Genomic DNA, 24,661 nt, shown 5'->3' with positions numbered 1-24,661 from the left:
TTCATTTAGTTCATAAACAATACAATGATTTTGTATAGATTTGTCTAGGCAAGTTGAACCACATTCAACTTCAAGAGAAAAATGCCTTGAACCATTTTCATCATATAATAGAATGAAGAAAAAAGTAGTGTATATTGCAAGCATAACTAATTTTCCTACTTTCCTAAACATGCTTGTCTTGCCTGTCTAAATTGTTATTTCTGAGGCTTCACATAAGAATCACTTAAAAAGTTTCTGATTTTTAAAAATACTTCTTCTATGTTCATGGGTGTTTTGAAATTTAAAAACGTTTTGGATTTGAGTAGATATAAAGCATCTTTAAAGTCTCCTTTCTTTGATGCCCAAAAGAAATGGGGGAACATTTTGCCACAAATAACTCAGTTCCTGCTTCATTCCACACTTTTTTTTTGGTAGAAAATCTTTCTCTGATGACAGGAGGTGGGAAAACTCACAGCTTCTGAGACACTGAGCTATGGTATCCGCACAAATAATACTGAGAGTTCTAAACACTTGGGAACGCGCCAGGAATATATACTTGAGAGCTCAAAACCTCCACAGTCTGCATCTCTAGGAGTTAGTGGGCAGGACCTGATCAAATGTAGTAACATCTGAAAGCAGCTTATATCTCATTTTACAATGGCAAGGGAAGTGGGTCCTGCATTTGCCTCTCACTTCCATCATTACCAAACTATGCTTTCTTTCCTTTGATGAGGCAAAGAGGAATAGCGAGCCCAATTCCCAAAGTGTTGGGCTGTCCGTGTCTTTGGGACTAATCAGAAGATGCAGAGATAAAGAATTGCAAGATAGTCTCGGAGGGCACACAAGAAGCGACTCAGAATGCTAAGGCCGGGGCAGAGCATGCCTATCTTCTAATCAGCTAAACTGTTCAACAGACTTCTTCCTGTGGGTGTCCATATGTTCAACTTCTGCCTGAGTACCTGGTTCTTTTCCACAGGGAAAATCTCATACATGGTGCTAGGCACTACACAAGCTGGCCATACAGCACTAGGAACATTTCCTTGCTATTGGATTAAGCTCAGAGTCTACCAAGGGTGACAGACTGCCTAAAAACGAAAATGACAATTACATCAGCATGGTGGACTTGGGAGAGATGGTACTGAGGTGGCTGGAGTGTCGAGTGGAGCGCATCGAATCTTAGATGAGAATTGAGTTGTTCTGCATAGATAATTAAGAACATTCCATGTCAAGAAAAATAACCACGTAGGAAGAAGCAGCGTCATTTACTTGAAGGATGACAAAGAAGTAGTTTGTTTTTCTGGAGTACTAGTTGCAGATGCCAACCAGCAATCTGTTGGTTTTTCTGTTAGATCACAGGGTTTTCTGGCTAGGCCACAACTTGGTGCCTTTGCAACAATAGATGCACTACAGGTGTGTGTGTGTGGTGGGAGATTGGGCAAGAGTAGGGATCAAGGCAGACTTACCATTTGAAAATCTGTTGCAATTATCTATGTAAGGTGGGGCTAACCCCATACAATAAATATCCCCAAACCTATAGATGTGTGTGAAATACGAATTTGATGTTAAAGGAATTAAGAATATCAACTGTTGGGACCAGTGCAGTGGCTTAGCAAACTAATTCTCTGCCTGTAGCATGTGCATCCCATAATGCCACCTGTTTGAGTCCCAGCTGCTCTACTTCCAACCTATCTCCCTGCCTATGGCCTAAGAAAGCAGTGGAAGATGGCTCAAGTCCATGGGCCCCTGCACTCATGTGGGAGACCTGGAAGAAGCTCCTGGCTCCTGGATTCAGATTGGCTCAGCTCTGGCATTGCAGCCATTTTGGAGAGTGGACAAGTGGAAGGGAGATATCTTTGCTCTGTCTCTCCTCTCTAACTCTATTCTTTGATAAAATTAAATAAATCTGGGCCCGGCGGCGTGGCCTAGCGGCTAAAGTCCTCGCCTTGAACGCCCCAGGATCCCATATGGGCGCTGGTTCTAATCCCGGCAGCTCCACTTCCCATCCAGCTCCCTGCTTGTGGCCTGGGAAAGCAGTTGAGGACGGCCCAATGCTTTGGGACACTGCACCCACGTGGGAGACCCGGAAGAGGTTCCTGGTTCCCGGCATCGGATTGGCGCAGTATCGGCCAGTTGCGGCTCACTTGGGGAGTGAATCATCGGGTGGAAGATTTTCCTCTCTGTCTCTCCTCCTCTCTGTATATCTGACTTTGTAATAAAAATAAAAATCTTTAAAAAAATTAATAAATAAATCTTTAAAATATAAATAAAATATATATATACATATATATGTGTGTATATATATATACATATATATGTGTGTATATATATATATATATATATAGTGTCCTGTTTACTAGAGGGCCAAATATGACATTTGTAAAAATTAAGCAGAAGTTTTAAAAAATTACAGTGGGGCCCGATACAATAGCTCAATGTCTAAATCTTCACCTTGCATGAGCCAGGATCCCATATAGGCACTGGTTCATGTTCCAGCTGGTCCAGTCCCACCCAGCCCCCCGCTTGTGGCCTGGGCAAGCAGTTCAGGACAGCTCAAAGCCTTGGGACCCTGCACCATGTGGGAGACCCAGAAGAAGTTCTTGGTTCCAGTTTCAGATCTGCTTAGCTCTGGCTGTTGTGGCCACTTGGAGAGTGAATCAGCGGATAGAAGGTCTTTCTGTCCATATTTCCATCTCCTTCTCTCTGTATATCTGCCTTTTCGATAAAAATTTAAAAATAGGGCCTGGTGCGATAGCTTAGTGTTTAAAGTCCTCGCCTTGAATGCACCAGGATCCCATATGGGCGTTGGTTCTAACTCCCGTGGCCCCACTCTCTGCTTGTGGCCTAGGAAAGCAGTCAAGGACGATCCAAAGCTTTAGGAGACCCAGAAGAGGCTCCTGGCTTCTGGCTTCAGGTTGATTCAGCTCCAACCATTGTGGCCACTTGGGGAGTGAACCATCGGATGGAAGATCTTCCTCTCTGTCTCACCTCTTCTCTGTATATCTGCCCTTTCAATAAAAATAAATAAATCTTTTAAAAAATTAAAAAAGATAAAAATAAAGAAATCTGTAAAACATTGAAAAGTTAAATCAAGCTGGTAAGATAATAGCACCTTGAAATAATGCTTAACCAAAAGGCAGTTGCATATATTGCTAGGCCCCTCCCTTCCATCCTTGTTCTCATTTGAACATGTACTGGTCCACCATGTTCGACTGAGAGCACTGAGGTTACAGTAGGTTTGTTTTGTTTGGTTTTTTTTGCTTTTAAAATTTTATTTACTTTTTATTTTTTTGAATTTTTTTATATTTTATTTCTTATTCATTGATTACATATTTTAATTTATTTATTATTTTTAAGTCATTAATTACATTGTATTATGTGACACAGTTTCATAGGTACTTGGATTCTCCCTACAGTAGTTTTTTACTGATAGTTTTGATCTGGCTTCCTGCACTGTCCTGGTAACCTCGCTCAGCATCCTTCCTGACTCCCTGAACTTGCCCAGGAATAGCCTTCCACTCCTGAGGACAGGAGATGCTGCATAGATGCTGGAATTTATTTTCCACTGGGAGGGACAATGACATCTAGATAGCCCAGCAGTGTTCATCTCCAATTATCTAAGGGATCATTTTTCTGATAAGGAGATATTTGTGTTCACTTGGTCACTTGCCTAGTGACATTCCACAGAATTACTTTTCAAATGGGAGAGCTAAACTACCACAAAGTCCAGTCCTCCCATGTGAGCAGCAGGGGCCCACGTCACTGCTGCCTCATCCCATGTGTACTGGCAGGAGGCAATTTGGAGCTAGAGTGGGAGACATGAGCCCAGCTTCTCTAGCATGGGATGTGGGTATCCCAAGTTGTAATTTAATTGCTGTACCAAACACCTGACCCATATACAATTCACAAAATTTTCTTAACATGGCTATAAACCCTGCAACTTATTTCTCCTATTATTATATAATGAGATGACACATTCTTTTCATCATCATTTCCTAAAATAGTCAATGAGTTATTCATAACAGATAAATTCAAAGTTTTTGAAATCTGGGTGTCCTATATGGGTGTAGGGGCCTAAGTACTTTGGCCATCCTCTACTGATTTTCCCAGGCTATTAGCAAGCAGCTGAATTCTAAGTGGAGCAGCTGGGACACGAACTGGCATACATACGGGATGCTGGCACCATAGGCTGCAGCTTCAGCCACTACATCACGACACAAGCCCCTGGAGGCCATTTGTTACTGAAGATCCCTACAAGTGTTGGCTTGCAAGGAGATTTTCTTCATCTCATAAAGTTCTGTCAACATTATCTCCAGTGAGCTGCAAATCTTAATTTTATACCATCTCTTTCCTTTATCTTTTGTAGCCATATGCTATATTTTCCTTGGAAAAACCAACTATACCTCTTTCCTGATAACTTTAGATCCATTTCCCCCTTCCTGGAATTACTGTGTTGTTTTTGGGAAACTCCACATATTGCTGTCTCTATTTCATCCTTCTCCCATTAAAATCAAATTCAGGGTCTGCACTGTACACACATCGATCAAGTGGATGTGTGGTGGCCATGTTGGCTCTCTGATTTCAAAGGTAGAAGAGCATAGTTTTAAATTATATTTCCTTGCACATTACATAAGCTTGCTTTTTAATGTTAACAAAAATAAAAGTGGGCTTTTGGTGCTGCATCCCACAGTCAGGTTCAGTTTGGGGCTCCTGGCTGCAGCCTAGCCTGGCACAGCTGCTGCAGGTATTTGAGAGTGAACCAGCAGATGAGAGATCTGAAAACAAGTCGATTTACAAGGTGAGAAAACTGGGAATTCCAGATGCAAGATTCTGTGTAACATAAGAATGGGGTCAAGAAGTATTCACCACTTCAGCACTTTAGCTTTCACTTTAGCACACAAAGGAGTGAAGAAGCTAAGCAAGAGGACTCAGATTCCATTGGTTTCCCAGCACGAGTGAGTCAAGGATGGGTTTGTGCAATTTTATCCACACATAAGTATTTTCTGTTTAGCTCATTGTTTAAAAAAAAAAATATGTATTTTAAATTTATTTGGGGAGGAGAGAAACAGAGAGCTCCCATTTGCCAGTTCACTCCCCAACTTTTCCTAACAACCACAGCTAGGTCAGATTTACATGGAACCCAGAAACTTCATTCAGGTCTCCTACAGAGGAGACCTGGAATCATTACCTGAGCCATCCTCTACTGCTTCCCAGGGTGTGTGTTTCCAGGAAACTGGAATTAGCAGTGGAGTTCGTTCCTGAACCCAGCTCCTCCAGTTTAGAATGTGGGGGTCCCAAACAGCATAAGAACCAGTGGGTCAGATGCCCACCCCTACAAGGATTTTATGATGCTGGTGTTTACCAGGTCATATTTTGAGAACTAAGTCGCCAATTACCTTGGACGTCCTAGTTTACACCTAGTAGTTGGTAAATGAAAAGAGGTTAAAATAAAACACACTGATGGCAGCAGAGTAAAATCTTGAGTTTCTTAATACTTCCCATAGCTACCCTCGAAGCCTAAGGGCAGAAGAGTTCCTGAAAGCAGAATCATCAAAAGAGCACTGGTTGTCAGATCCTGGAGTGTGGTGTCCAGGGAGGGTAAGCACTTACATTTGCCTTCTTCATTCCTGCAGAGAACTTTGGTGTCATCTGTGTTTTGCAGAACTTCAAGAGATTCCCCAGGTTTTACCTGTAGATCCCTGGTCCCCCACTTCTTAGAAGTTAAGGAGTGCGCAACCGTTGTAGAATATAAGACTCTAATTTCACCATCATACTAAAAAAAAAAAGAAAAATATTAAAATGATTTATTGGTGCATATTATGAATCTATTTCTTCATAGATTTATGAAGAACTTGTTTACTAAACAGTTTTCAAAAAGTAATATAAAATATTCAAGACAATTTTGAGGGATCAAAGTTGTTCATAAGCTCACTAATGCACTATAGCAACTCTTCAAAGTGTGTTCATATCCAAGTACAAACATATTCTTATAGATTACATATTTGTAATATTGAACATACATGCTAGCTCACTTTGTTATAAGGATGAAATTAAGTCTAAAACATTTGTGGAAAATAAAGGCACTGTGATGAATAACTATAATATTGAGAATTAACTCTAAAATAGGTATTTTGGTACTTAAAAATCCCTGAATTTTTTTCACTGGTGCTTTCAGCCTTACATGTATGATACTGAAATATGACATACTTTAAATTTTTTCCTGAAGTCTTTTTCTTCCTTTTCCTGCTTTTTTAATTTCTTAGGGTCTTTTTCTTCTGTCTTGGTTTTTCCAATATTCATTCCTTGGCTAGAGAAACAGAATGCACATAAAACAAGCCATTGTTTCAAAAATGTAAAGATAGAGATTTAAATTTAGAACATTAAATTGTTAGTGAACTTTGTTTTCAAATATTTTTCTTAGAAAACCAGTACCATGCATTATGGTAAATGAGAACATTATAGAACAGAGTATAATCCTTCAAGAGAATACAGATTATGAGTTTAAAAAGAAGTGAAAGATTGTCAATTTTATTGAACCAAATAAGTTACCAAGTTATAGTTGAAATACGATTCTATACCAGTAGTTTCCTATAGTTTAACCTTTTCTTGAACCCTTTAAATTTTTAAATCTTTCCTGGGCAGGTTAGTGATTGGCAAAAATCATAGATAAAGCTCTTAGAAGTATATATTTTTGAAAAATGGATGCAGAGAAGGCATTTGGTGTAGTGATTAAAACCTTACTCAGGGTGCCCATATCCCATCTGAGTGCTAGAGTTTGAGTCCCAACTCCACTCCCTGTTCCAACTTCCTCTGTGTACACCCTGGAAGCTGGGAGGTGATGGCTCTGCTATTCGGGTCCCTGATATCCATGTGAGAGATGTGGATGGAGTTCTACTGCCTGGCTTCAGCCTGCCTGGGCCCAAGCTGTCACAGGCATTTGGGGAATGAACCAGTAGACAGAGTACTCTTTCTTATACCCTTTCTGTCTTATAAACTTTTTTTAAAAAACTTGTTTTTGTAAATGATAATACATATCTATATATTAGTACCTTTACATCTACTTAAAACTGGACTGAATGTGAAGCAGAAAATTTTGATTATTGAAAAATTTTAGGCAACAGCTAAGGTTTTAGATATTATACGAAAGAGGTATTATTTTTAAAAAAGTTTTAGTTTTATTTGAAAGGCTGATTTACAGAGAGAAGGAGAGATAGAGAGATCTTCCATCTGCCCTTTTACTTCCCGAATTGCAGCAATGGCTGGCCATGAGGTTATCTGAAGCCAGGAGCCTTTTCTGGGTCTTCCATGTGAGTATATGGGGTCCCAAGAACTTGGGTCATCCTCTGCTGCTTTCCCAGGCTACAAGCAGGAAGCTGGATCTGAAATGGAGCAGCTTGGAAATGAACCAGTGCCCATATTGGATGCTGGTGCTTGAAGGCAGAAGATCAACCTTCTGAGCTGTGCTGCCAGTTTCACCAATAAGTTTTACAGAAGATAGCTAATATTCAATCTTCATCTTAGTACTCCGTTGTCTATTTGAATGTCAATGTGAGAGAAAGATATGTTAAATGCTGACTTGTGTATTTAGATGTTTAAAAAAAATCCAAAAAATCCAAGTTAGGTATAAAAATCAGCATCTGTCTTAGATGTTAACTAGACCGAAGCCGATTGCTCTTAGAGGTACATGATCGGCAGGTCAGGATTCCTGTCCTGGTCACACATGGAACCACCTGGGAAGCTTAAAAACACATCACCAGTCCTGCTCAATTGCTGGAAACTGGGATTCAATTTATATTCATTTAAATTAATTTAAAATTTGAACTTAATCTGAACAGAATCTCGGTACTAACACACCTATTTAAACAGCTCCTCTAGTGACAGTTGTCTGTAACCCAAGTTGAGAACCATTTGGCAGTTAATATGAATGTCAGGGAAGAGTAGAAATCGCTAAAAAGAAGGAAACTGTAAGCAAGAATATTTGTGAACAAAGAAACACTTTGGACACTGATATTAATTTTATTTTGAGTATCTAAGATAAAGTTTCATGTGTAATTGATTTATTTTAAATATTTAACTCTTGATTTGTGAATGCTAGTACTAAGTTGGTCTGTTGTGAAAAGCATTGGCACAAAGTCAGTTTCAGCAGCTGCATCTGCCTCCAGCATCATCTGCCTTAATGGTAGCCTGGGCATTCATGGAATTACCGACCCAGATTAGCAGTCTGGGTCCAACTTGATGCAAGAGCCGATGGATGCTAAAAATGCCCCAAGGCTGCCTTTGAATTTATTTAAAGCTAGAATACAATGTTACAACATGTCATTGTTTGAAACTCTCTAAATAAGCAAACAAGTAGTCATGGTCCCTATCTAATGAAGTTGAATCAGCTGGGGTTTATTTTGCTTGCAGGCAGGAGCCAGCATGTGACCGACTTCCTAGAGAGCCAGGAGATGGCCTGTGGTGGCATTTCTACAGTAACGCCAAGCAGAGAAGTGCAATCAGAGCGAGCAGCTGGGAGGAAGGTGCTCCCCAGGACAAGGAATGTGCCACCTTGGCCGCGTGCCTGGGGATGAGATGCGCCCTCTGTGTAGAGCTGACCAAGGAGCCCTTGTCTCCTTTCATCTTTGTTTGTTTTGCCTGGAGAACTTCATACATGACTGGGGCATATTTTCCTTCAGGTTCTTTGATCCTGATTCTGTCTTTAGTTCAGTAAAATTAGCTTAACAATGTTGCTAAAGAACAAATGCTCAGAAATCACTCTTGCATTTTGACCAGTCCACCTCATTTTTTGAATTCTGTTTATGCTACTTTTATCTTTTTTACCAGTTTTTTTTTTAATTCATCTTTCTTTTGTCTCAAAAGAGAGGGGCGCTCTAGCTTTTATTCAGAGAATGCATTAGGTCACTTCACATATTTCTTTCGGGATGAAAAAGCATCTTTCCATGTTATTTTCTGCTGCAAATGATTGTCAAAAGGCATTCCTTTTATATTGACTTTCACAGCTTTTTACATACTTTTAGCCTACAATGAAATTGAAACCTTAGGTACATTGAAGAATGATGACCTTGTTGGGTGTAATTGGTCAAAGATTTATTTATTTGAAAGCCAGAGTGACAGAGAAATGGACACACACACACACACACACACACCTTTCATTCCTCACTTTATCCCCCAAATGCGCACAGCAGCCAGGGCTGGACCAGGACGAGGCCAGGAGCCTGACATTTAGTACAGATCTCCCATATGTGGGTGACTGGAACACAGGGATGTGGGCCGTCATTTCTACCATACAGAGTACACATTAGCAGGAGGAGTAACCAGGACTCGATTCAGGGACTCTGACATGGATATGGGTATACTGAGCAGTAGCTTAACCTACTGTGCCACAATGCCTTCTCCAAAATTTTTTTGAAATAGAACTTTGGATTCTTTTTGTGTGTATGTATGAAAAAGAGAGGTACTTAATTTTTTTTTCAAAAACCATTTTTTCCCCCATAAAAACCCAATTATGTAAAGGACAGAAGGGGCTTGAACATGAAGAGTGAAGCCTGAGAAGTGAACCTAAACATATTTTCAAGGTAAGATTGGCTTGAGACAAGTCAATGTGAAGAGAGGAAGAGAATCCACCATTTTCTGTGATCAGGATCTCAAATACATTTTCCCAATGAATGATGACATTGCTGTGTCACACGATGACGGTGACTCGGCAACAAGGAGTAGGAACGAAAATCAGGAGGTAGAAGTGTGGTTGGGAGTGGAGGGTTGTGGGAAGGACAGAGAAGGCTTAGGGCTTGTTCTTCACAAACTTAGCAGAGAATTTAAAACTAGATCAGAATAGAACAGAGCTGTAAGGAGGAGGCCAGAGCAAACACCTTTATGCACTGTAGGCATACACCTGAACAGGTTTCAAAACTTGTTTGTTGGTTTATTTTCATTTTTGTATTTGAGAGATACGGAGAGAGATTTTCTATCTGCAGGTTCACTCTCCAAATGTCTGCAGTAGCCGGGGCTGAGCTAGGAACCCAGAACTCATTCAGGTTTCTTAAGGAGGTGGCAGGGACCCACACCCTTGACTCATCCTCTCTTCCCTCCCGAATGAATCAGAAGACGAGTCAGAAGCAGAGGAACCATATACTGCAACAGGTGCTCGCCCTCCATGCCTCCCATCTCCCACTGAGCTTTCATTCCAGAGAATGTTCTCAAGCAATGTCATTGCAACAAAGACATTTTAATTACCTCAACTCCAGTGGTGGAGCTGGGAAATCGGAAGCATCCACATCATCGTAAACTTCATCTCCAACGTCTAACAGAAGAGAGAACAAGGTTGGAAAGTGTTTCCAATAATGAGAGGATCCTTGCAATGGTAATTTAAGGATTGCATCAAGGGAATTAGAGGGAGTTTTCTGGTGTCCGTGCATATTTTTCTGGAGGTATTGTCACGAAAGATGGGAAATCCTTATCCACCAACATGTCTGCACATCATGTGGCCATGATTGTAACTGTCATTATCTAGGGGAAAACCTGAACAGTGATTGTGATTATTTGAAGATTCACAAGTGTGAGTAGCAAACTTCTTACAAGTAAATTAGTTTTACTGGCTACCAGTAGTAAAAGGTAGAGGTTTGTGTTGGAATTTTTATAGTTGTGACAGTATATTTTGTTATGTTTCTGTCTATGTTCTTGTCCCTCACATCTTTTCTCTCTCCCTCCGTTTTGACCTTCTCGCCCTTTCCTCCTCATTGCTTCCTTCCTTTCTGTTTTACTGACTGCTCTGTTCTTGTGATATCAGAGTGGCACTGTTCAAATGAAAGGGATATTTATGTTAATGAGGTACTTCTGCTAATATCAGGTATTGAGAAACTAGGACCATGACTCTTTCAATCTGAAGATGTTTTTCTTCCTTGTGAGATTTTGTGTTAATAAAAGCAGGAGAAATGCTTCCTCTTTGCTTCTGTTGGGTTATCCCACGGCATAGGGAGACTAAGCACCAAGTATTGCAAACGTTGTAAGGAATTACTGCCATAGCAAATTGAAGTGCTCTCTGATAGTGGCAAGGAATTGATTGCCCTTAAAAATGCTACTTTCATTTCCAGTTCCATCTCTTTCTCTCTCCCTCCCTTTATATTCAATTTAAGTCACAGGATAAAATTTTCACAGTTATGTGAAAAAAATCCAAAATAAATGCCTTTAAGATATGGTAGATCATTGCTTTCCAGAAGGATGAAATTATTATTTCATACACATGACTTTTGAAAACATAATAAAACTAAAAACATTCTTAAATGACTGGATTACATTTATTCCATTTTATTCCGTTTTAAACCTAGGTGTTACAAGTACCTTTATGAATACTAAAGATTAGGTCACGAATGTGTCAACATATTAAAATGAATTAAGGTAAATAAGCTTCTAGGAAGTTCCTAAGTATTCTAATGAGATAACATTTTATTTTGTTCAATGTAAACTTTAGCAAATATTTTAAAGGTCTGTCTCATTGCATATTTAAAAAATAATCTGACTTTACACAAAGAAGAAATAATGTTACATTGGAAATTTCCAAATATGATATTTTGGTCTAAAAAAATAAGCAAGTAATACTCAGAAGACAAACTTATATTTAGGAAATATATTTGGACTATATGATGACAATAAGCTGGTCTATACTTAGATATCTATGAAGAAATACAGTACATTAAGCTTGTGCTGAACCAAAGAGAGGAGGTATAAGGTATGTCGGTGTCTAACACTCCAGGCTATCCCTAACACTATAGCGGCTCCTGAAAGAACAATTTAAAATTCATCAATATTTTTATTTTATTTATACTCTTATTTTATTTTGAGTAACTATATTCATCTAAGTTAAAGTTCCTTGCAGAGGCTACATAATTTTATGTATCTATCTATCATCTATTATTTTTCATGATACAGTTCCATAGGCTCAGAAATTTTCCCTTATACCCTCCCACTGATTATTCTACTGATTTCCCCTATATTATTACAACAGTATAGCTCTTCAGCAACAGTTACAAGTCCATCATTCTGCTATTTAAGAAGGCTACACAATTTATTACTTAACAAAGACACCGTGATTACATTTAATGCTTTGCACTATTCCATTGGCAAGAAATAACCGTATAAACTAACCTTTAGTTTTTGTTACTTACCCAGTTGTTTAGGAGGAGAAGGGAAACTGAAAGAGAAATGAGGAAACGATTAGACTGATATGAATGTGGCAATGGATTCTTACGTAGAGGAGAGGTATATGATAGCCAATCATTTCTTTCTTATCCTCCAATCTCCAAAGAGTCCCATTTTCCATCTATCCAAAATATAAATTAGTAAGCTTTTTTTTTTTGTAGTCTCAAATCCAAGTCAAAATGCTAATTGGCTTACTTTACCCACAACCATTGGATAAGTGTTTTCAGATTAGTTCTATGAAATTTGCACATAGTAATATACCAGAATAAATGAAATATATTCAGTATTTTGGTATGACATGAATGGATTTGGACCAAAATTGTTTGAAATAAAGAGGACAAAAAGAGCATCAGCATCAACAGAGGACACAGAAATATGACCATGTGTCCACAACAGGTGCATATGTATATATATACACACACCTGTTCTCCACAGGAGAATGGTGAATAAGAGAGAAATATCCACTTAAATTAGAGTGAGTGCTCATTAATAGATGTGATCTGAAACTGAGATTAGGTGGCATTTAGTTGTGTGAGAAAAAGACATTTTTCTTTATCACTTTCTGAAGTATGCTTGTTCTGTGCATGGGCACATGCATGCGCACATACACCACACACACACACACACACACACACACACACACACACACACACACACACACATTGATTAAAGAATGGTGCATGGCACAGGAATGACCGGTTAAATCACAGGGTTATGAATTAATGATCCAAGATCAGAATTGATACATGTTTCATTGAAGCAAGAGAAAAGTCCTTTATTTCTATGTAAGGTTTATATTTGAGTTAATGCTGCTCCAGATATTTCTGTTTATGCTTTGTTCAAATTTCAAGCTTATTAACTTGTTTTGGTGTTTTTCAAAAGGATTTCAAGCAGAAAGGCCATACAGAATTAGCATCTTATGAAGACTTCAGTTAAATATGATGAATATATTAGGTATTTATAAAAACTAAAGGCTTTCCTGTATCAGGGAACATGATTCAGACACTTTTAATTCACGTATATGTATGGAATTTATATAAAGGAGTTATTTGGGGGATGTAAAGAGAAAATGCTTGATTTCGTTTTTACTTAAAGAAGATATTTAGAATAAATTTTAGTCTAGAAGAAATATATTTCAAATACAATTAATATATCACTATTCTTTAACTGAGTTACTAAGACTTTAAAATGCTGTATTTAGAAAAATAAAATTCCTAACTATGGAGTCAGTGTCATGGCACAGGGGGTTAAGCCCCCTCTTGCAACTTTGGTATCTCATAAAGGATTGTTTGTTCAAGTTCTGGGTACTCCACTTCTCAGTCATCTTCCTGTGAATGTGCCAGAAAGGAAAGTAGATGTTGGCTCAAGTACTTGGATCCTTGCCCTGTATGTGGGAGACTCAGGAGGAGTCCCGTGCTTCTGGCTTCTGCCAGGGTACCCCAGGCCTGGTCCTGGCCACTGGGACTATCTGGAGAGTAAACCAGTGGGTGCAAGATCTTTATCTCTCCCTTGCCTCCATCAAAAGGTACTTTTTTAAAAAGGTCATATTGTGTCCTTTATTTCTAGAAAATTAATGTTAAGAAGAATGTATATTTTGAAGGGTAGTCAATGTAGTTATATATATTTAACTATAACTATATATAACTACACACATATAATATATATAACTATAAAATATATATGTGCACACACATATGTGTGTGTTAAAAATTTACTTTTGTTGGAAAGGCAAATTTGCAGAGAGAAGAGACAGAAAGATCTTTATATGCTGGTTCACTTTCCAAATGGCCACAATGGCCAGAGCTGAGTTGATCCAAAGCCAGGACCCAGGAGCTCTTTCTGAGTTTTCCATGTGGATGCCAGGGCCCAAGGCTTTGGGCCTTCGTCTACTGTTTTTCCAGGCCATAATCAGGGAGTTAAATGGGAAACGGAATAGCCTTACACTGGTGCCCATTTGTGTTGCTGGTACTGCAAGATGGAGGATTAGCCAGTCAAGCCATTGTGCTACCCCTGTAAGGTTCTATATGTTAAATGCAGCACTGGAATTGAAAATTTTAGATGTGATATTACAGTTTTAAAACGTCCAACTAAATGGAGTGCCCACGTGTTTTGTACATGAATGAGTATGTGTACATTAATGTATGTGTGTTGTAGGAGAAATTAAAGTATTTATCTTTCAATATGTGAGTTTTTGTTATTTAATGTTTGAGTTTTGGAAGGATACCCTCCATGAGGCTAACATGATTAAAAGAAGAAAGTAAGATGGTTTACGACCATTAGGGCTGGATTATGATTACAGAACATTAGTAGCATTTGGTTAAAATCATATTAGTGTAGTTATTGTGTGCTGGAGTCGGTGGGTTGACTCTTACGATGAACCTTCATTATTTTCTGACTCAGAGACTTTGCGTTTCTCTCGTATACTTTTCTTATTGTCATCTTTTCCCTTTAACAGCTTCAAAATTCCCCAGGACCACGTGTTACTCTTCTCTTCAACCTGTAGCATAGAGCTTTGGAGCATGTAGGCGTTGATGTGAAGACATTAGATGGACATTCAGGATTTTTAAAAGTAATTATTGCTAGTTAGGATCACTGAACATACAGGCAACAAAGAAACTCATGATCTATCAAGACAGTGCAGCTAAGCTTATATACATCATGGAATTTGAACACTGTTCCTACCAGATAAATCATTTTTCCTTCTCTTAGATGTCTCTCAATTCTTAAAATATAAAACCAAACCAAGGCTAAATTTTAAACATCAACTGAGCTACACTTATGATTAAATAATTGTTGATCTTAAATATTTAAAGGTGCTATTTCAAAATGGAATTTTATTATTAATCTCAAATACAATTTTACAAATTGTTACATAATAACAAAATTATTTATTCTGAAACTAAAGGGTCAAGCATGAAATAGTGGTTCAGGCACAAAGAGCATATGGTGTCAATTTATTTGGGTTGTCTATAATTATGTCTATAATTATGTTATTACACACAGGGTAGAGGTGTGACTAATGAACTCTCCAGATGTTGAAAGCCAATTATTAATTGATATATAAAAGATTGGAAAGGGCTTGAAAGATACCTACCTCACCAATAATTGATCACATTTTTTGTTTCACTTCTACCACACTGTAGAGGTTTTTCTAAACAAGCTACAACTTCATTTGAAGTGTGACACAATTATACTTCTTGATTTGCTATTCCTGCTAATTAGGCATTCTAATAATCTTGATAATTTAATAGAGAATGCTATTTCCTATTTTATATCCTAATTAAAACACAAAATACATTTTTAGTATAGGTAACATTTTCCAAAAAGACAATTCACTGATTATTCTTACCCATTACCAGCATCTTCCTCTTCTATCCCATCGTAAATGTCATCATCTGGAGGTGGTGGAAACAGCCCTTCATTTAGATTAGGAAGAAAATATCTTGTTAATTTTATAATTTGGCACATAAAGGTCACTCAGATTTTGATAACAAATCCTTCTTATTTAGCTACAACATATTTCTCTTGCCTATCAACCGTTTAAGTTCAAAAACTTATTTTCCTATAGATAATAAATAACAAATGTATATATTTACACAGACAGTAAATTAGTTGCTTTATTTATCATTTTAGAAAGAATTCTTAGGGCTGAAATGATAAATGAGGAATGATAAGAGGTATTGTGAATTTGAGGTGAAAGGAGTGAGGAAAATAAATATGGACAGAGTAAAACTGCATAGGGGACGTAGACTGCTGTGGGAAAAAATCACAGAACCACCTAAAGAGTGCATAAACCGGGACAGAGAGACCTGAGAGGGAAAAAGTGGGTTCCCCCTTCCTGGGTCACTATTCCCGTGGGAGGGCATGAAAACTAGGATGGGGGCTGGGGTGGCTAGACAGAGAGGCACTCAACAACATCTGTGAGGGCTGGATGGTTGAGTTGGTTAGATAGAACTAAGCTTTAATACCCATTGACAAGTACAAGAACCAAATGGGATGTGGGACAGACTGGTCTACTGCTACACATACTGGCAAACCAGGGTAGGGGGTGGGCCTGGTGGGGGTTATTGTGGGTCGCCCCGACTAGGCTGCAGCTCCCACTGGTTGATGTAAGGGCCGAGTATATGCTGGGCAGAACCAGACTGGACTGCAACACCCATTGGTTCCAGTGCAGCTTGGGACTGAAAACAGAACCAACCCAGCAAATGCAACCACCAGCTGATCCGGGTGGTGGACTGTGCCGGGCCCTGTGCTTGCTAGAACATGCAAGAATCTGGTCTGGGAATACCTCAAAGTTTCTTTGGAGATCTCCCCAATCAAACTGCTGGACTCAGAACTCTAACCAAGAAAAGACAGAAGACAGAACAGGTCAATCATTCATCTCAGCTATATGTTGGCAGCGAAATATGGGGCAAACGGAGACTTTACGATGGACCATATCAATCAGTGGACGACCTCATCGAGCGAAACTGGCAGCGATTCATAACTGGAGAACTATTAAAACCACTTGAGCAAATATCTCAGAGCATGCCCCACATCCCGGACTTGGGGTGGGCGGGAAACCGGGTGGGGCTTCTCCCTCAATATTCCCCTTTACCTCAGATAAATGATGGAAACAATATGGACATAATAGTATTACCCACTTCCCTATACCCCCTGAACCTTTTTTTTTTAACTGCAATTAACTATGTAAAGATTGTCAACAACAATACAATAAAATAAAAACAAACAAACAAAAAAGAGATGTGAGGGAGTGATAAGAAATATTCATCTAACAGCAAGAGATATCCAGAAAATGATCCTGATCAAGACATAACTAATAAAGGCAAGTTGAAATGGAAAGCGAACACATCAGCAATGATGGTAATTGAAACAAACACATCAAAGGTCATATTTTATCAAAAGATTTATTTTTTAATTTCAAAGGCAGAGGTGTTACAGAGAGAGAGAGGGAGAGAAGAAGAGAGACAGAGATATCTTCCATCCATGGGTTCAATTCCTAAATGACTGCAATGGCCTGAACTGTACCAGACTGAAGCCAGGAACTTGGACTTTTATCCAGGTCTCCCAGGCGGATGGGCCATCTTCTGCTGCCTTCCTAGCAGGCAGGGAAGTGGTGCAGCCAGACTCTATCTGGCACTCATCGAGGATGCCACATTTCCAGAGGTGGCTTATTTCATTCTGCCACAACACTAGCCTCCCAAAGTGGCATTGTGAATAAGTATTTTTAAGTTTAAACCCTTTCTTGTATCATTGATTATGTGAATTCTTCAGGAATGAGAATTTCCTCTTTGTGGGAATACACATATTCATTTTGAATTTGAAATTTGAATGAGGACTTTGGCGTTGAAAGGTGGTAGTATTTCAAATCATTTGTTTTGTTGCTGGGAAATCTATAGGTCTTTTAAGTGACATAGCCAAGGTGTGTAAACAGGAATACTTATCCAAACAGGATAGTGCTGAGAGTAAAAGAGGGGCTGTGGTTAGTTATGCTCAGAACATTGGCCAAGATTGCCCCTGGGCACACTCCAAGTGGGACCACCTTACAATCCCTGTCAAGCTAGGCAAGAATAAGCAAGCGGCTCAGTTGGCTGGAGGCCAAGACTAAAATCTAGAAAACTGGTTATCAGGCTGTTGATTTTTCCAACACATTAAGACCCTCTTTGTTACTGGCAAACTATTTTGTCTCTGATATAATTAGTATTAGCATTATAGGACATAAATATTGAAGACTTACAGAGAAGCTATTGATTAAAGTGTGTGGCTTACCTCCACTTCCACTCTGACTTTGGCTAGGAAAAAATCCAGAGATATTCAATTAAAACATGAATTATTTAGTTATCAGGAAGAGAAGTATATCCATTGCATGGTTTTATAAAAGATAATAACATTTCAGCTAAACTTTATCAGGTAGTTAGATGTGAAGAGGAAGAAAAATGCTTCTTACAATAGATGAGTAATAACAATAAAACAGAAAACAATAATCAAGTGAGTTACTAGGAATGGCAGTCTAAACAAAAGCACTATTTGCTTTTAACATTTTCCCATGAGAATTTTTTCAGATTATATGTTATTACATCAATCAACAGATGGACTATTTAAAACCACCAATGTTATTGTAGCAGTTAAATAGAGCAATTATATTGTATTAAATTCAATTATCTTTCACTATCTTATTACCATCTAAGCTTTCTCTTAATCCAAAAGCATTAAACTCTTCTTTTCAAGGGAGAACTTTTTAAAAATTGAATTCCTATTCACAGGACTTTTGTATGATATGGCCCTTGCCTGTATAAATCGTGATAGCCTGAGTTTCTTCCTTGCTACCATTACCAGTCTGTGTTCCCTGTGTTACCATTCATGTGATGGCCATCCTTTTCTTACCTATATCTCCTACTAAAACATGAGTTCTGCTAGAGGGAAGGAAATGTAAATTTTGAAAGCTAAAGAAACCTCAGAAGTGATTAAATTCCCTCATTAAAAATATTTTTAAATTTATATGAAAGTCTGAGTTATAGAAAGAGCAATAGAGTCAGTGAGTGAGAGCACCCTCATGGAAGATATCTTCCATTCACTGGTTAATTCCCAAAAAGCCACAACAGCTGAAAGCCAGGAACCAGGAGCTTCTGTCTCCCACATGGTTGCAGGGGCCCAAGCACTTGTGTCATCCTCTACTGCCCTGTCAGGAGCATCAGCAGGGATGTTGGATGGAAAGTGGAGCAGGCGAGACTTGAACTGGCACCCTAAGGACAAGCTAGTGTCGGAGGCAGAGGCTTATAATGCTGGCCCCCAATTCCTTCATTTTATTTTTAGAGAGGAAGCTGAGACTCAGAAATGACTTGAACAAAGCTATGTACATTTAGTGCAGTTTTCTAGATCCTAATTTTTTTGCTCTTTGGATAATCTGTGAGTGAACAGATCAGTTTGATTTTGCCACCTTATAAGATAATCATATACTCTGATTGGATACAACTTTTTCAATTTTTTTTAATACTTGAAGGAGAGAGTGAGTTAGAAAGAGAAAATATCTTCAATCTACTGGGTCACTCCCTAAATGGCTGTGATGGTCAGGGCTGGTCTCTGGCAATATTGGGAGTTTGAAGCTCCCTTTGGGTCTCCTATGTGGGTGGCTCAAGTATTTGGGTCATCTTACACTGTCTTCCCGGGCATACTAACAGGAAGATGGATCAGAAGCAAAGAAGCTGGATCTTGAACCGGAATTCTGATATGTGATGCCAGGATCGCAGGTGGCAGCTCAGCTCACTATGCCACAGTGCCAGCCCCATCTTCTGATAATTTACAAATAAAAGAACTTCTGCTCATGGAATTTTTTAGTAGAAAAACATTCCATAAACATCTTACTATATAAACAAGCTATGTAATTTTGCAGACATTGAAGTACATTTCCACTTGCTTATGTACCACCATCACATCTGTTTTCTATTTTCTTTTGAGCAGGAAGCAGGCAACTGAACACAAGTGAAGAGTTGCATTTGGTTGGCTGATATAACCCCTTGGAAATTCTCATGCTCAATTCCTAAAGAAGAGGACTGCCCAAGTCAGGGGAGGAGTTGCCAATCATTGTCTCATCTTCAGAACAATTTTTTATTTTCCTAAAATGGCCTGTTAAGAATGTAAAACCTTTCACAAGTGGAGAGGTGGTGAGAAGAGAGATGGGAAGACAGACCTGTTGAAGGAAGTTGGCAGAGAAGCAATTGCAAAAGGTTTGCTTTGTGGTGGGAAAGTGGGACTTGCATTTGCAATACCGTCTTCTTTAGAGAAACTGCCTTAGTGTGAAGAAAGAGGAAAGACAGCTAGCAGGAATCACGTGTCGACACCTCATATTTGTTCCTGGAGTTCAGCAGGCACTGTCATTTCTTCCTCACCCCAGGGAAATCAGCAATGAGAGCAGACAGAGGCTAGCAGACAGGAGTGAGGGGGATGAGAGAGAGGGAGATCATGACACATTCCTTTCCTTGTTTTGCCAGGGCAAGTTGCCAGCTACACTCATATCTTTCTGTTTCTCCGATGGACAAAACAGGCTCTATTATGGGCCAGCATCAGCTGAAGTTCTCAACAACAACAAAAATATAAATTGCTTTTTAATTTTCTTATTAAATGTGCATAAGAGACATTCAATATGGCTGTTAAGATGACCATTTCCCATATAGTTTGAGTACTGACTCCTCCACTTTTGATTCCAGCTTCCTGCTAATACACAACGTGGGCTGCATAACATGATGATGCAACTACTGGGGTCATTCTCACTGATGTGAGGAACCCTGATTAAACTCCTGGCTGCTAGCATCAGCTTCGCCCAGCCCCAACTGTGGCATGGGGCTGCATGGTGAATCAGCGGATGGGAGATCTCTCTCTCTCTCTCCTTCTCTCTCTTCCCCCCTCTCTCTGTTTTTCAGATAAAAATGAAAATAAATAAAAATAAAAAATACACATAAGTGATAAATGTTAGCAAATTTCATCACGGTATTCTTGAATGATATTGAATATTAACACCATCACACCTCTCTCAACTGCTCCCTTGTATTAGACAGAAATTTGTTTTATTCGGTTATATTTTTACTATCCGTGCCTTTTAGAGTTGTGATATGTACGGACATAATAAAATGAAAAAAAGGGCAATAGTATTAGTTTCGGGATATGTTTACTTATTGTGGATAAATAAGCTTCATTTTAAGAATATCATTCCATTTTTGTGGATTTATTTTCTTGAGCATGTATATCAGTGTAAATATGTAGTTATTAATGTAAACGCAGTTCTTTAAATTCTCCAAAAGTAAAATGTTTTTCCAAAAAAAGAAAAACATACAATAGATGCACACTGACAATTTTCTTGATATACTCATGTTCAGAAAATTCTCAATTCTGTAAATTGCTTACTGTTACCATTGAGAACTTCACCTAATCTCAAGGTTGACATTTACTCAATCTCAAGGTAGATTTCTTCTTATGAAAGCCAATTTGTGACTATCAAACTCTAGTGCATGCATTCCATATTTTGTTATGCTGGGTAATTTTTTATCCTATTTGGTATGAAGTAAAGCAGGTTGTAATTTATTTTAGAAAGACAAAGCTGAGGTGGGCTAGCATGGTGGCACTGCATGCCAAGCCTCTACCTATGGTACCTACATCCCATATGGTTGGCAACTTAAAATGTTATTTTCTTTTAAATTTCAGTTTTGAAACATGTAGACAACCCCTCCCTGTAGTACCCAGGTAAAGAACTGGCAGGGCTTTTGGTTTTGTGATCTCAGTAGATGTTTTCCAGTTTTATATGGTAGGTCTAGAGAAATGTGAATTTTAAGATGATGAGATTCTTCCTTTCCTTCCCCTCAGCTTGAGGGAACTGTAGCTGTCACAGGAAATATGGGTGTGATCAGAAAGAATGAGTGAGAGAAGGCGAATGTAAAGGTACAATACATAAAAGACAAAGGAAGATGAATGGCAGAATGAGTGGTAGAAGAGGGACCAGAAGGAAGGGGTCTTGAAAAGAAGCCAGGGACAGAGGAAAGGATGAAGGCAAGATGAAGTGACTGGGAGGGACAGCTGGTCTCCCCTCTGTCCTCCAGAAGGACATGGACTGTGGCCTTGCTCCATTCGTGATCACTGTGGACACTTGGGGACTGGACCAGGGAATGAGAGCTTTCTCTGGCTGTTTCATTCTCTCTCTCAAACAACAACAACAAAAAAAATTTTTTTAAAGTATTTGCACACACCTGCTAATGTCATCCTGCTCTGCGACATCATCATACACTTCTTGGTCATCTTCAATAGGTCTTGATGAAAGAGCGCCGAGAGAGGATTTCTTGCGTTTCAAAGAATCGTAGTCGATCTCGACAGCAGTCGTTTTAATATAGCCATCTGCCAACAAGGAAGAGACTCAGGTTCAGTTAATTATAGTTCACATATTTTTCAGGTTGTGAACGAACTATCAATTGTATTTTTGTGCCTTAAAACTTTATTTGTTTGCACTTCTGATTTAAAGATTGTCCATGTAGATTCATTCTTTACTCTGTCCAAGTCTCCTCATTAAAATCTACGGTAAAGATCCCAAAGTGATCAACAGAAAGTGCTTAGTTTTCCTTTCAGCTTCATTGTACAGCAAATGCCCTTTGTTCCTTCCTGAGATAACAGAAACTTTCATCCATTGTTAATGATTAAAAAGATAACACAGATGCAGTGAAGATGAAATTAAATCTGCCATTGAAATCATCACTATCTTAATCCATCTGGTCACATACACCTAACCTGATGCTTATAATTCTGGAAGAATGTGTTGTATGAGCTCACAAAGAAAGTCATAGGGAAATCTCGACTCACATGATCCCCTGGATGTTCTGCCCAACCATTTTCCTTCAGGGTTGTCTGTGATGCGGATGATTTCAATCTCTTCTCCTTGCTTGAAGCTCAGTTCGTTTTTCCCTCCTTTGACGTCACAGCAAGCCTTTGCTCGATGGATGACTTGAATGGGACCTGTCAGCTACAAAGAGTAGAAAAACAATCATTGCAAAGTTTCTCCATTGTCCAGAAAGCCTTTAAAGAATCTTGTTTTGAAAGATAACATGTTCATAACCTGCTAACCTGCCTGCATTCCATTTGTACGTTTGAAATAGGAATTGGTGGTGAATGTTGTTCCTGGTAAATGTTCTTACAGGTGGGTGTGGGGAAGCATCACAAAGATGAATCAAGATGCACACAGCACAGGTGAATCTGGCCTTGGAGTCCTGGAGAGGGTGGCAGGTATCTGCTGATCCCTGGAACTATAGCAGGTGCCTCAATCAACATCACTTACATGCAATGCACACGGAGTGCCTTGCGCGTTATTCTATTGTGTGTGAGTATGTGTATATGTGTTTAGCTCTATTAACAGCAAAGAAAGGAACAGGTGGGGGTTAGAGGGAGAGGTAATAGTTGTGGGAAAAGTATTTTCTTTCTCCCCTTTTGAATTTGTTGTCATCAATAAGCTTGGATTAGACATTACCCGGTACAAAAAAAAAATAACATTTTTAGAGACAACTTTACAAATAAAAATTGGCAGACAAATGTTATGCAATGTTTTGAAGTTAATATGCTGAGAAGCATGGTGCTTTTTTGACAGCAAGGAAATAACCTGACTTAATGCATCACTCATTTCCTTACCCGAAATTTGTGACTTCAACAGAATTATTTCTCGAGTCTTCTGATATGCAAATATGCACTGTGAATTTTGAAGGAGCTGAATTTGTGGAGCTATTAACTCTAAGACATATCATTAATTATTTACTAATTATTTAGTTATGGCCTTTAAGGTTTATTTAATATTTTTCCATTAACATTTACTGGCATCTTACAGAAGGAATACAGCTTGTGAAGTCTTCATATTAAAGAACTTCAGAGTTCATATTCAGTGGTATGAGTTCTATATCCTATTTTTCTTATAAAATATATCATCTGATTGTGTGAGTAAATGATGTAAAACTATTTCTTCAAAAGAACCAGCCTTACATATTTCCTTTAAAACTCCAAATAATGTTTTGTTTAAAATATGTGTAGATTTTTAACAAGAATTATTTAGTTAAAAATCTATTAGGGCTAGTAGTGGTAGAGCTGGTTAAGCTGCCAGATGCAGTGCAAGTATCCCATAAGGATGTGGGTTCCATTTCTGGCTGTTCCACTTCTGATCCAACTCTCTATTAATGTGCCTGGAAAAGCAGAGGAAGATGGTCTACACAGAAGGCGTGGATAATGTCCTTTACTTCTAGCTGGCCTGGCCCCGGCTGTTGCAGCTATTTGGGAAGCAAGTCAGTGGATGGAAGATCTCTTTCTCTCTCGCTCTTTTTCTCTCCCTTTCTCTAACTCTAGCCTTCGAATACATCTTAAAAAGTAAATTTATTGGGCCCGGCGGCGTGGCCTAGTGGCTAAAGTCCTGACCTTGAAAGCCCCAGGATCCCATATGGGCGCCGGTTCTAATCCCGGCAGCTCCACTTCCCATCCAGCTCCCTGCTTGTGGGCTGGGAAAGCAGTCGAGGACAGCCCAATGCATTGGGACACTGCACCCGCGTGGGAGACCCGGAAGAGGTTCCTGGTTCCCGGCTTCGGATCGGCGCGCATCGGCCCGTTGCGGCTCACTTGGGGAGTGAATCATTGGACGGAAGATCTTCCTCTCTGTCTCTCCTCCTCTGTGTATATCTGGCTGTAATAAAATGAATAAATCGGGCCCGGCGGCGTGGCCTAGCGGCTAAAGTCCTCGCCTTGAAAGCCCCGGGATCCCATATGGGCGCCGGTTCTAATCCCGGCAGCTCCACTTCCCATCCAGCTCCCTGCTTGTGGCCTGGGAAAGCAGTTGAGGACGGCCCAATGCATTGGGACACTGCACCCGCGTGGGAGACCCGGAAGAGGTTCCAGGTTCCCGGCTTCGGATCGGCGCGCATCGGCCCGTTTCGGCTCACTTGGGGAGTGAATCATCGGACGGAAGATCTTCCTCTCTGTCTCT

General features: G+C 39.2%; 1 protein-coding gene across 3 annotated transcripts in view; it reads right to left on the bottom strand.

The window, feature by feature from the left end:
- The window catches only part of FYB1 (FYN binding protein 1), a 145,514-nt gene that overhangs the window by 6,503 nt on the left and 114,350 nt on the right, over positions 1 to 24,661 (bottom strand). For 2 of the 3 annotated variants that reach the window (XM_058680110.1, XM_058680111.1), the window contains exons 8-16: positions 22,510 to 22,669; positions 21,906 to 22,050; positions 17,941 to 17,963; positions 15,521 to 15,587; positions 14,544 to 14,681; positions 12,138 to 12,163; positions 10,210 to 10,276; positions 6,184 to 6,283; positions 5,587 to 5,749 (exon numbers count right to left, since the gene is read on the bottom strand). In XM_058680110.1, coding sequence (XP_058536093.1) covers positions 5,587 to 5,749; positions 6,184 to 6,283; positions 10,210 to 10,276; positions 12,138 to 12,163; positions 14,544 to 14,681; positions 15,521 to 15,587; positions 17,941 to 17,963; positions 21,906 to 22,050; positions 22,510 to 22,669 — 889 coding nt within the window. The remainder of the gene's footprint in view (positions 1 to 5,586; positions 5,750 to 6,183; positions 6,284 to 10,209; positions 10,277 to 12,137; positions 12,164 to 14,543; positions 14,682 to 15,520; positions 15,588 to 17,940; positions 17,964 to 21,905; positions 22,051 to 22,509; positions 22,670 to 24,661) is intronic. The other variant, XM_058680112.1, reaches the window with a different exon arrangement.

This window comes from Ochotona princeps, chromosome 23 (assembly GCF_030435755.1).
Source record: "Ochotona princeps isolate mOchPri1 chromosome 23, mOchPri1.hap1, whole genome shotgun sequence".
Taxonomy (NCBI): Eukaryota; Metazoa; Chordata; class Mammalia; order Lagomorpha; family Ochotonidae; genus Ochotona; species Ochotona princeps.
Note: the sequence above shows the minus strand (reverse complement) of the source record. Positions and strands in the feature narration are given on the sequence as shown.